Source organism: Camelus dromedarius, chromosome 21 (assembly GCF_036321535.1).
Source record: "Camelus dromedarius isolate mCamDro1 chromosome 21, mCamDro1.pat, whole genome shotgun sequence".
Taxonomy (NCBI): Eukaryota; Metazoa; Chordata; class Mammalia; order Artiodactyla; family Camelidae; genus Camelus; species Camelus dromedarius.
In genome coordinates this window covers 23,414,941-23,427,382 of record NC_087456.1, presented here as the reverse complement: position 1 = coordinate 23,427,382, position 12,442 = coordinate 23,414,941, and the positions used below count along the sequence as shown (strand labels likewise).

General features: G+C 37.3%; 1 protein-coding gene across 4 annotated transcripts in view; it reads left to right on the top strand.

Annotated features, from left to right (window-relative positions):
• Positions 1-12,442, top strand: part of MIA3 (MIA SH3 domain ER export factor 3) — a 46,842-nt gene that overhangs the window by 19,487 nt on the left and 14,913 nt on the right. For 2 of the 4 annotated variants that reach the window (XM_031438416.2, XM_031438415.2), the window contains exons 7-8: positions 9,491-9,622; positions 12,256-12,277. In XM_031438416.2, coding sequence (XP_031294276.2) covers positions 9,491-9,622; positions 12,256-12,277 — 154 coding nt within the window. Of the gene's footprint in view, positions 1-8,321; positions 8,581-9,490; positions 9,623-12,255; positions 12,278-12,442 lie in introns of those variants that run through there. The other 2 variants (XM_031438418.2, XM_031438419.2) reach the window with 2 other exon arrangements.

Genomic DNA, 12,442 nt, shown 5'->3' with positions numbered 1-12,442 from the left:
GGACTCTTATGTTAGGTCACCTTATATGGCTCCACAGGTCACTGAGGCTCTGTTCTTTTTTGTTGTTTTTTAGTGTTTTTATGTTTTTGTTTCAGTTTAAGTACTTCCTGTTACTGTCTTCAAGTTCACTGATCTTTTCTTTTATAGTATATAATCTGCTGTTAAGCCCATCAGTTGAATTTTTCATTTCTGATACTTTGCTTTTTAGCTCTAAAAGTTCCACTTAGTCCTATTTTATATCTTCCATTTCTCTCCTCAGTATGGCTATTTAAAAAAATTCTTAAGTATAGTTTAAAATTGTTCTTTTAAAGCCCTTTAAGGTGGTTCTGTTATCTCTTGTAATTTCTCAGTCTGTTTTTATAGGTTGATTTACCTCTTAGTTATGGGATACATTTTCCTGCTTTTTCTTCTTTTTTTTTTTTCTTCTTTTTTTGGATGAGAGGCACTGTGAATGTGGTTGAGTGCCTGGATTTTTGTGGCTTCCTTTAAAAAATGTTGAAGTTTGTTTTGCTAGGCTGTTAAGTTACTTGTTAATCAGCTTGATCCTTTCTAGTCTTATTTTTAAGACTTGTTAGGGAGGTGTTGTATATATAGAAGTCTTTAGGGCTAGTGTTGCCCCACTACTGCAGTGTGATTTTTCTGGAATTTACTAAATGCCTTGAGCATTCATTAAGGTCAATTCCTGCTGAGTGGCTGGAATACAAATGTCTCCCAGCCCTGTGTTAACTGGGAGTTGTTCAGCTTCCGGTTCCCATATAGTTGTTCTTTTTGCTTGGAGTTGTTCTTTGTCCATCCTCAAGGAGTCTTACACAGGTGCTGCTTTGAAATCAGCACAAGACTGAAGGAGACATTCTTGCAGATTTCTGGAACTCTTTTTTTTTTTCTTTTCTCCCCCTCATCTTTCTGGTAACATTCCTTGCATATTTCAAGCACCTCAGTCTCCCTAAACTCTGATCATTGCCTCCTCGGTGAGATTGGTGTACTGTGCTGGGGTTCTCCCTCCCATTACTGAGGTCTAGAAAGTGCCTCCAGGTAGACAGCTGGGAGATCACAGCGCTCACCTCATTTGTTTCCCTCTGTCAAGAGTCACAGTTGTATGCTGCCTAGTGTTCTCTATCTGAAAAACAGTTTTTTTGTATATTTTGTCCAGCTTTCTATTTATTTTCAGTGGAGGGCAATCACCATACCAATTACTCTCTCTACCGCTGTCTCCTTTTGTTTGTTTGCTGTTGCAGTGTATTCATTGAAGAAACAGGTTTGTTTGGCTTCTAGAGGGTATCAGGGTGTGGATTTTGCTAACTGCATTCCCCTGGTATAACTGAATATGCTTCCCTGGTTCTTTATATTTCTTGGGAGTTGGTTAATCAGAGTGGTAGTCAGATTGAGGTTCAGTTTTGTTTGGCAAGAACACTTAATAGGAGATGTTGTATACTTCCGTCTGATATCTAGGTGTTCTTTTTTTTTTTTTTTTTTTGATGTTTACTAGTCATTGGTAACATTGACTACATCTGTATTATAAGCTGCAAAATGGTAATTGTCTGACTATATTGTTCCTACTTCATTTGAAGGCTAGGATACTTCTACAAAGAGAAACTTATTGTCAACTATTCTCTACACTGAGATTTGGTTTGAAACGTTAAAGCAGTATAAACTTTTGATTCTGTTTAAATAGTTTTCAAAGTAATGAGTTGTCTTCCCAGCATTATCCAAAGATGCCCAAAGGGTTTTTTGTGTGTATGTGTGTGTGCATTTCTCCTCTTTTCTAAGAATCATTATAATGTCATGAATTTTAAAATATCTGGTATGTTACAACCCACTTTAGTTATTATTACTATCAGTGCTCAATTTCTCCCATTTTTGGTTAATGGAAGCCTCTTCAGCTTGGCTCCTGGGCCCTTTTGACCCCACCTTGTAGGCATCGACACCTTCCTTGCCTTCTAGTGTAACATGATGTTCCAAGCTCATTTTGTACATTTCCTGCAGATCTTGAAGGAGCTATTTCTCTGAAGAGCCCTGGTTCCTTTTAGTGGGAAATGGTACTCAGAGGCAACATTCTGGGTGCTGAGATTGCTTATTGCTTTTGAGTTGGCAGTCATTTCTAGGCCTTTTCAGAAGACAAAGTGAGGAAATCTGTGGGGATTTTTTATGTGAATATTCATCGTGATGCCATATGGCTACTCCCAATCACAATTCAGCATGCTAGTGGAATTTTACTTAAGCACATCTATCTGACATTGTATTTTCTTTCTCCAGTGTTGGGAATCTCAGTTTTTTCATGACATCAGCATAATGATTTAGTTGCCTTATTTTACAGTATTCACACAATAGTATTAATAATGCCAAAATCAACACTACCACCACCAATATGTTATTGAAAATATTTCAGGGATGTTTTGGAGTTCTTTTTGTCTTTCACTTATATCACACTATGGTATGCTTGAAATAATTCCTTTATGTTGTCCTGCCACCAAGTTGATACACAGTTAGGTTGTTTCATTTTTTGCTTTCAGTTTTTAGGGATTGCTTTTTAAGATTTTGTTGTTTTATAATTATTTACAAGAGCCAAAGTTAATTTGTAAAATAAGGTCTAGTCAGAGAAGCCTAGTTTTTGTCCTAGTTCTGTCCAACATATTGATACTCTCTATAAGTAATTTAAAATTAATTTCATTATGTACTCTACCATTAAACACTATTCCTATCTGAAAAATAGATTCATAGGTACCAGCTTTACTTCCTAACTGAAACAGCTGAAAAGAAAAAAATCAGATATAATAAATGAAACAACAGTTTTTAAGTCAGGCAACAAAGGACAGTAACTCCTGAAAGAGAACCGATGCCATGCAGTCTGCAATTGTCACATGTTACGGCACTGAGAGAGTTCCCAGGCTGTGACACAGAAAGGAGGAGCCCTGAGTTGAGGACATGGAGCTCAAAGTCCAGGGAAGGCAAAGCAGCTAGAATTCACAGGGTGGAGTACCGAGAGGAGAGAGCTACAGAGAGAGAACCCTGGGGATCTTTGAAAGGTCCCCTTTGAGTTTTCTTCAGAGTATTGATCAGCACGTGAGTGTGACAAAACTATTCCAGGTCAGAGAAACCATCTAAGTGAGTAGAGGGACAGTTGCTGACACAGGGCCAGGAAGGAAATTGCCAGGAATTCCTAGGGAAGTACTCAGAAGGGGCTTGCCTCAGATTAACGCTGCTCATGTCTTACTTAACGAATCTTAAAAGCAAGACCCAAAAGAATCAAAGTGTTTCCCAGCAATTTACTTGCAGCCCAGAACAAAGCTGAAGAATGTTTGTTGTATTAGTTAGGATTCTCTAGAGAAACAGAACCAATAGGATATACATATAGGTAGAGATTTATTACAAAGAATTGACTTATGTACAAATGGAGGCTGAGAAGTCCCACAGTCTGCAGTCTGCAAGCTGGAGAGCCAGGAAAGCTGGTGGTGTTATCAGTCCAAGTCCAAAGGCTTGAGAAACATGAGCACCAAGAGCAGAAGACTCATGTTCCAGCTCAAGCCATCAGGAAGGAAGGGACAAATTCCTTCTTCTGCATTTTGTCCTATTCAGGCCCTCAATAGATTGGATGATGCCCACCCACACAGGGGAGGGCAATCTGCTTGATTGATTCCATCAATACAAATGCTAATCTTATCTAGAAACACACAGACACATACTCCAAAATAACATTTAATCTAGGTACCCCATGATCAGTCAAACTGACATAAAAATTTCACCATCACATTTATTCATAATGTATGCCATCCAATCAAAGATTATCAGGCATGCAAAGAGGCAAGAATAGACAGCCCATGATGAGGAGAAAAATCAGCCAATCAAACCAACCAAGAACTGCCAGAGATGATAGAATTAGGCAAGGGTATTAAACAGTTATTATTACCATATTTCGGATGTTTAAAAAGTTAAGTAGAGACATGAAAGCTATTTTTTAAAAAAGACCCAAATCAGACTTCTAGAGATGAAGTGTCTGAGGTGATAAATACACTGGTTGGGGTTAATGCTAAACTGGACTTTGCGGATGAAAAGATTTGTGAACTTGAAGACAGCAATAGAAGCTATTCAAAATGAAACCTATAGGAGAAAAAAATTCAAGAAACATGAACAGATCATCAGTGAGCAGTGGGGGCACCTTCAAGCAGTCTAATAAATGTATAACTGGAAACCCTGGAGGAAAGGATGGAAGAGATATTCAGAAAGTTATTTGAAGAAATAACGGGTGAAAAATTTCCAAAATTTGTGAACACTATGGACCCAGAAATCCAAGAAGTTCAAAGAAACCCAAGTATAAGAAACATGAATGAAACTACACCAAGGCATATCAAATCAAAATAAGTGATAAAGAGCAATCTTAAGAGCAGCCAGAGAAAAGAGACATTTTAGGAACTAAGATAAGGTTGACATCTGCTTTCTTGTTGGAAACAAGGCATGGAAGAATACAGTAGAATAATATCTTTTAATATATTTGAAGAAAAATACCATTGATCTACAATATACCCCCCAAAATATTTTTCAAAAACAAAGAATAAATGAGTTTTTTTCCAACATGAAAGAGCTGAAAGAATTCACCAGCATACCTACACCTTAAGAAATGTTAAAGGAAGATCTTTAAACATAAGGAAGATGACAACAGATGGAAATAATGGAGCTACACAAAAGAGTGAAGAGTACCAGAAATGATAGCCATATGGGTAAATATATAAAACCATTATCTCATTATTTAAATATCTTTAAAAGTGAATTTACTGTTTAAAGAAAAATATTATCAGTGTACTATGAGGTTTAGAAAATATGTAAAAATAAAATATATGATAATATATAGTATAATGGCACAATACATGAAGTAGTATTGTATCATTAATAAGTTAAAGACGTATAGTATAAACTCTAAAGCAACCACTAAAATAATAAAACAAGGAGGTATAGCTAATAAGCCAACAAAAGAGATAAATTAGAATCATTAAAAAGACTTGATCCAAAAGAAGGCAGAGTAAGGGGGAAAAGGGAACAGAGAACAAATGGGACAAATAGGGAAGAAAAAATAGATTCTAGGCTTAAACTTAACCATTATCAAGCCACAGACTAGGAGGGGAATCATTGCAAAGTATATATCTGATAAAGGACTTATATCCCAAATACATAAAGAACTCTCAAAACTCATTAATAAGAGAACAAATAGCCCTTTGAAGTAACAGTTTACCAAAGAAGATATGTGGATAGCAAATAAGTACATTTATAGAAAGCTCAACATTATTAATTATGAGGAAAATGCAAATTTAAACCACTACACACTTAATACATTTAATAGAATGACTAAAATTACAAAGACCAAGTGTTGGAGAAGATGTAGGGGAACTGGAAATACACACCGTTGGTGAGGATGTAAAAGTATAACCACCTTAGAAAACAATTTGTCAGTTTCTTAAAAAGATAAACATACACTTGTTAAATGATCCAGCCATCCCTCTGCTAACATTTATCCCAAAGAAAATAAATTACACATCCATAGAAGGCCTTGTATATCAATGTTCATAGCAACTTAATTTGTAAAGTCAAAAACTGGAAACAACCCAAATGCCCATCAGCAGAGGAATAAGTAAGTAAATTGTGGTATATCCATATAATGAAATGCTGCTGAGTAATAAAAATTAATGATCTATTGATGCATGCAGCAACATGGATGAATCTCAAGTTATACTGAGTGAGAGAAGCCAGAGAAAATAGAATACATAGTGAATTATTCCATATACGTTAAAGCTTTTACGAAATGCAAATCCATTATGACAGAAATTCTGCCTGGGGCAGGAAGAGGTGACAAGTGGTAGAAGGTAGGATTACCAAAGCAATCAGGAAACTTTTCAAGGTGAAAGATATGTTCATTATCTTGAGTGGGATGATGGTTTCACAGATGTATTCATCTGTCAAAACTTACCAGAATGTTCACTTTAAATATGTGTGGTTTATTGCATGTCAGTTTCACCTCAAAACTGTAAAAAAAATTTCATCTGTCCTTATTTTCTTAGATAAAAATATCTATACTTTTCTCCACCCACTTTAAATACATATATATATATACACACACACATAGATATATATATATATATATATGTATGTATTCTGGAAATCATACCCTAGCAGTATATAGAATTAATTTGATTTCTTTTTTCCCCATTTCATAGTACAGTTGACTGTTAAACAGTATGAGTTTGAATAGCTTGGATCCCTAATTATATGTGGATTTTTCCTCACTTAACGTATACTACAGTACTACACACTCCGCAGTTGGTTGAATCCTCGTATGTGGAAGGAGGATACTGAGGAACCTCGGATAAGGAGGGCCTATGGACTATAAATTATACAGGGATTTTTGACTGTGCAGAGGATTTGTACCCCTAACCTCCATGTTGTTAGGTGGGCAGTTGTACATTTTAGTGTACTCAACAGCTCTTCCATCGATGGACAGTTTGGTTATTTCTAGTCTTTTATTACTATAAATAGCACTGGAGTAACATGGTTTTGTGTATATATCTTTCCAACATTTGTTGTTATATTTTTAGTATCTTTGAGATAGATCTTTAGAAGTGGCATTGTTGGATCAGTAGTAATTACACAGGTAATTTTGGGAGGTGTTGCCAAACTCCCGTTCATAAGAGTTGTATCATTTTGTATAATGATCAGCAACATATGAGAGTACCCGTTTCCTCTGCATTCTTTCACTAGGAGAGTTATGTTGTCAAATGTTTGGATCTTGCCAATGTGAGAAATGGTATCTCAGTATAGGTTTAATTCTTTTATTATGAATGAGACAGAGCATCTTTCCCTATATTTATGAGCTATTTCTTCTCTACTTCTCTTCCTGAGGACTATCTTTTTTTTTTTTTTGAGCAGAGAAAGGTTTATTTGCAGGGCCAAGCAAAGAGGACGGGTGGCTTACGCTGAAAAAACCGGAACTCTCCCTGTTTTTTTGGAAGAACTGTCCCTTTTTTTTCAACCCATTTTTCTGTAGGTTTGCTGGCCATTTTCTTCTCTATCTGTAAAGTTCTTTAAATTTTAGGAATATTAACCATCTGTAATACATTACAAATATTTTTTTCCTCGGGTTTTCATTATCACGTTTTGCTTATTTTGTATTTTTGTGGATGCTGGACAAGTTTCTTTATTTCTCAGTAATCAAGTTTACAAATCTTTTTGGATTTTGAGAGAATTATGAAGGTTTTGCTTACTCATAAGACATCAGGAAATTCAGCCGTATTTTTTCTAGTACTTGTTTGTTCTTTTTTTACATTCAGGTGTCTAATCCATTTGGAATTCATCCTTGTGAACAGTGAAAAAAGGTCCAATTTTTATCATTTTCCATTTGGTTATCTAGTTAAGCCAACACCACTTATTTAAAAGTCAGTTTTTCCTCGAGCTGACTTTTACTGTACCTTAAATTGCCAAAGCAGTTGGGTCTATTTCTAGATTTTCTATTACGTTCCCTGGTCTGTATTCTTGGGTGAGTACCATACTGTGAATTACAGAGCCTTAACCTCCCTCCGCGCCCCCTACCCAGTTGCTCTTTTTCAGGCTTTCCCTGCTTGACTGTTCTTCTGAATTGACTTTATATTCAACTTGTAGACATACCTTTAAAGACCTGCAAACTTTGTTTTTTTTCCCCAGGCTAAACGGCCCAGTTTCCTCAACTTTTGAAGTGATTTCCAGGTTATTTCTTGTTCTTTCCCACAAGTCATAACCATAAAATGCAGGACCCAGAACTGATTCTTTTGGCATAGGTGTGGTAATGCTAGATGCCCTAGAATTAGACTTTTTAAAGGGGCATCAGCAAGAATGTAGGACAGTGTGGACGTCTGGACGCCAGGAAGGGAGAAAGTAAGCGGGGGCGCTGGAGAGGCCCGGGAGGGAACGTGGAGACTGTGGCCGAGGCGAAGGGTGGTCCTTCTGCGGGAGCGGCTTCTCCTCTCTTCTGGGCATTTAGGGCAGGTGCCAGGTGTCTCAGCACGTGGTGACAAAAGGGTCCAGCTCTGGAAAGCTTTGAGTGGCCGGCTTTCCCCCCGCCCCCGCCCATTCTCGAAGCTCCCGGGCCTTCGAATCCCACTTTCCCAGCTCCTGCCGCTGGTGAACCCTTTCATCTCGGCTTCCCGTTACTTGGTTTCTTCCGCGCAGGTCTCGCCCCCGCCCCGCTCGGCTGTTGGTTTTTTCCGCTGAGGCCCCGCCCACCGCAGCCCAGGCGCTTGTAGGCACGTGTACTTCCGCCCGGCGGCCGCGTCTGATGACGTGTTTCACAGGCTGCGTAGGGCGAAAGTGCCAGCGGCGGGGGAAGGCGAAGTTCAGTCTCAGTTTCCGCCCCCTGAGCCGCCGGGTCCCTTCCGAAAGAGGAAACGTTGACAGAGAAGGGGTCCGGTGCCATCCCACGGGGAAGCGTCGCCTCTGCTCCGGTGGCCCCTCGCGATGGACTCAGTGCCTGCCACTGTGCCTTGTGTCACCCCTTCCCCGGGGGACCTGGAGCTTCTGGGACCCCTGTCGGTGCTCTACGCGGCCCTTATAGCCAAGCTCCTGGAGGTGACGTTCCCCCACCCCCAGCTCTGGGAGGAGGGTAGACGAGTTCTGAGCGGAGTGGGTGTTCCCTACTGACGGGGCGACGGAGAAATAGAGCGCGTCAGGCGGGCAGGACGTTTTGGTGCTGTTTTAAGGAGATAGTGGGAGTGTATCTGAGAAGATTTTGTCGTGTGTTCATTTTTTGAGTACTTACGATGTGCCAGGCACTGTGTTACTTTTTGATAGTCACGGTCAAACCAAGTGAGCGTCACGTCCCTGCGAGTCCTTTTCACTTGACTCGGCGCTGTTGGCGGCTGGGGCAGTGAAAACTGCGTAGAAACAGGCAGGTGTTTGATGCACTGTCTTAGAGAAAACATGTACAATGAAAGCATTGAGTTTATAGAAGACAGTTAAATTCAGAGAAGTCTGTCTAGACAAGTTGCCGGGAACTGTTTGAACTTTCTCAGTGTTTGTCTTTAAGTAGAAAACAATTAAAATTTCAGATCTTAGAGGAAAAACTGATTGTGTTGTCCATTATCACATTTGGAGCCAAAAAACTTCTATAGAATGTTTCAGTTTTTTTGTTTTATGTAATGTGCTAACTCATAAAAATCAACTAAGAAAAATATGATCCAGAGGGATTCTAGATGTGTATGAACATGATGTGGTAAGACCTACTTACTGCAAAATGAAAATACATGCTCAGCTTAAAGGCATTGAGATTCATAATGTTTAAAAACACTCCAAGCCAAACAAGAGCTATGAAGCTGCTAGTATCCTCTGTTTATTGAAGCAGTGGAAACTGTTGAAGAACTTTGAGGGGATAGTTATCTAATGGAGATTGATTTAGGTTTGTGTGTATGATTCTTTGTGACTAAGGCTTTGTTGTAGATTTCTTTCAGGTTTCCCACTATTTCTGATATCTCTATTTCAGCTAGTTGCTACGTTGCCTGATGATGTTCAGCCTGGGCCTGATTTTTATGGACTGCCGTGGAAGCCTGTACTTATCACTGCCTTCTTAGGAATTGTTTCATTTGCCATTTTCTTCTGGAGAACTGTCCTTGTTGTGAGTAAATTAAATTAACTTATACCTTTAGATTCATAAATACAGAAATATTTAAAAAAAAATACAGAAACATTTTATGATCGCTGGCCCTTTTGTTTCTTTTTTAGTTGCTAACGTGAACACAAATTAAAGCTTATAATCCAAGCTATCATCGTAAAATAATTCTGTGTAATCTTTGTTGGTAAAGACTTAGGTGAACGAGACGTGTATAATCTCGACGGGAAAATTTCAGTTTCTAAATCAGAAGTCTTAAAAACATTCATTTCCTTTTATATAATATAATACCATGTCTACTAATCTATCCTAAAGAAATAACCAATCATGCGTTAAAGATTATTGTATAGGGTGTTAAAAATGGAAGTGTTTACTAGAGGGAAAATCTGGGAAAACCTAAATGATCCACAGTAGGGAATTGTTAAATTATTGTACATCCACGTAATGGGATATGAGGCAGCTCTTAAAATTCATGTATTCCAAAGACATTGGGGCACAGAAAATGCTCACAATTTAGTATTAAGTGGAGAAAAGTGGAAACCAAGACTTTGTAGATAAATTGTGTATTATATAAATGTATATACACATATAGGAGAAATGCTGCCGGGAAAGACAACAAAATGGTAAAAGTACTTCTCGAGAGGTAATTTTTCAGTCTTTTTTTTAATATATGCATATAAACACACATATATATATATATATGTATGTGTGTGTGTGTTTCACAGATTTTCTAATTTGATCATGTACTATTGTGTTCAGAAAATTTCCTTTTATTTGGAAATTCAGATTACGTAGTGTCCAAAGACACACTATCAAAATTTTTATTCTTTAGAGTCTTTTACTGTGCATAAGTTGTCTTTCATGCTTATGTATGTATGGATTCTCATACATAAACATACTGAGGATTGCACTTCATAGTTAACAATTGGGGGAAGAAAATTATTCCGTGTAAATGAGCTTTGCAGATGAAAAACTTTCAGCTTCTGTTGAAGCTTAACAGTTAAAGTGGCCAGAATCATTGGATACATACCTTTTTTAAATTGAATATTCTGATTTTTAACTTTATCAGATGTATCATTAATAAGCTTTCTCTCCTTAAACAAGTGATTGTAACATCACTTAAAAAGAAGGATCTTTCGCCTGGATTCTTGTGAAGACTCCTATAACCTCATGAGGCTTTTCTTCAGATACAAGGAAAAAAAAAAATAGAAGGGTGAACAGAAGGGGAAAAAGTGAAAACCTTTCCATTTCCCGCTCTTATTTCTCCCATCTCAAAATCCCTGACACAGTTAGATTTTTACAAGGTTATGTAGGCTTTACGTTCTAACTGCTTTCCCGCAGCCACAACATTTGGGACCTTGGTCCCTACTCTCATTGCCTCCTCCTTGCTTCTTCCTGATTTCTCTTGCCTGTTGATTTGGGTGAAAGGAGGGTAAAAGAAGCTTACTCTCTGATTAGCAAGGCTGAGGCACTAGAGGAATTGTCATTTCTTTCTGTGTTGGAAGTCTGAAAGTATGTTTCTGTAACAGCATCATTTAAAATGGTGTTAGATACTGTAATAATACTGGGATGTCTGAATAATTTGTGGACTGGTCTGAGTATCTCATTACCATTTATGACATTTGACAAGGGAAATAAGTTCTGGATTACAGAGACATTTAGTAACACTTTTTAAAAAAACTGAGTACTGCTTAGATTTTATTATCCTGTTATTAGTGCTGTTTTTAGGAGATGATTTAGATGTTAGCTGTTGTTTCTCTTGTTGCTTGTGTATTTCCTTTAGCAGTCTTCTTTTCCCTTTTAGATTTATGACCACTATTTTTAGGAATTTGGGAAAAATCAGATGACTTAGTTGATTAGGTTTCTAAATTCACCCAATAGCCAACTTTGAAATAGGGTTTCTGAGACGTTTTCTGATGAAAGAGGCATACGTTAGTACAATGATTATGCCTTTGATTATGTTTCCTCAGAGTCCTTTTCAATTATCATTGTTTCTAGTTCTCATTCTGGCTATTTGGGGTTGTCAAATAAATGATTTCAGGTAAATGGACTATTAGAATATTAATAAGATTATTAATATAAAATATGTGTTTTCTTTTTTTAAATTGAGGTATAATTGACGAGTAACATTAATTTCAGCTGTACAACATAATGATTTGATATCTGTGTGTGTGTGTGTGTGTATGTATTGCAAAATGATTGTCACAGTAAATCTAGTTAACATCCATCACCAGTACATAGTTACAAGATTTTTTTTCTTTTGTGATGAGAACTTTTAAGATCTATTCTCTTAACAACTTTCAAATATGTTATAATCCCTTTCCGTTATGAAAGTTAAATGCCCTTTTAATAAGATTGGTGCTCATTTAAGATACATGAATGTGTCTTTAGTTGCAAAAATAAGATATTTACCTTAGTGCTTTTATCTGTCAGAAACTATTAATGAAGTATCACTACCAATTAAACTTGAAATGCTTTTAGGCCTTTTCTTATTCTTTAATCCTGTGGATCCTTATGCTGAACCAAACCATTATTAAATTCTCATTTGGTTATGATTTGACCGCTGTGCTAAGAACTATAATATTTCTATTAATAAGGTGTCTTGACATCAAATTTAATTTTATTTTTCTCTCTTGTAGGTAAAGGATAGATCATATCAAGGTAAATACTTAGGCTTGCTTTGTTATTTGTACTATTCCCTTGGCATTGGTGTTTGATGCGAGTTTTTGGTAACCTAAAAGTGGATGCAGTGACTTCTGATGTCTGATTGACTTATTAACTCCTGAACATTTCACTAACCCTAGCTTGCTAGAATTGATGGTGATG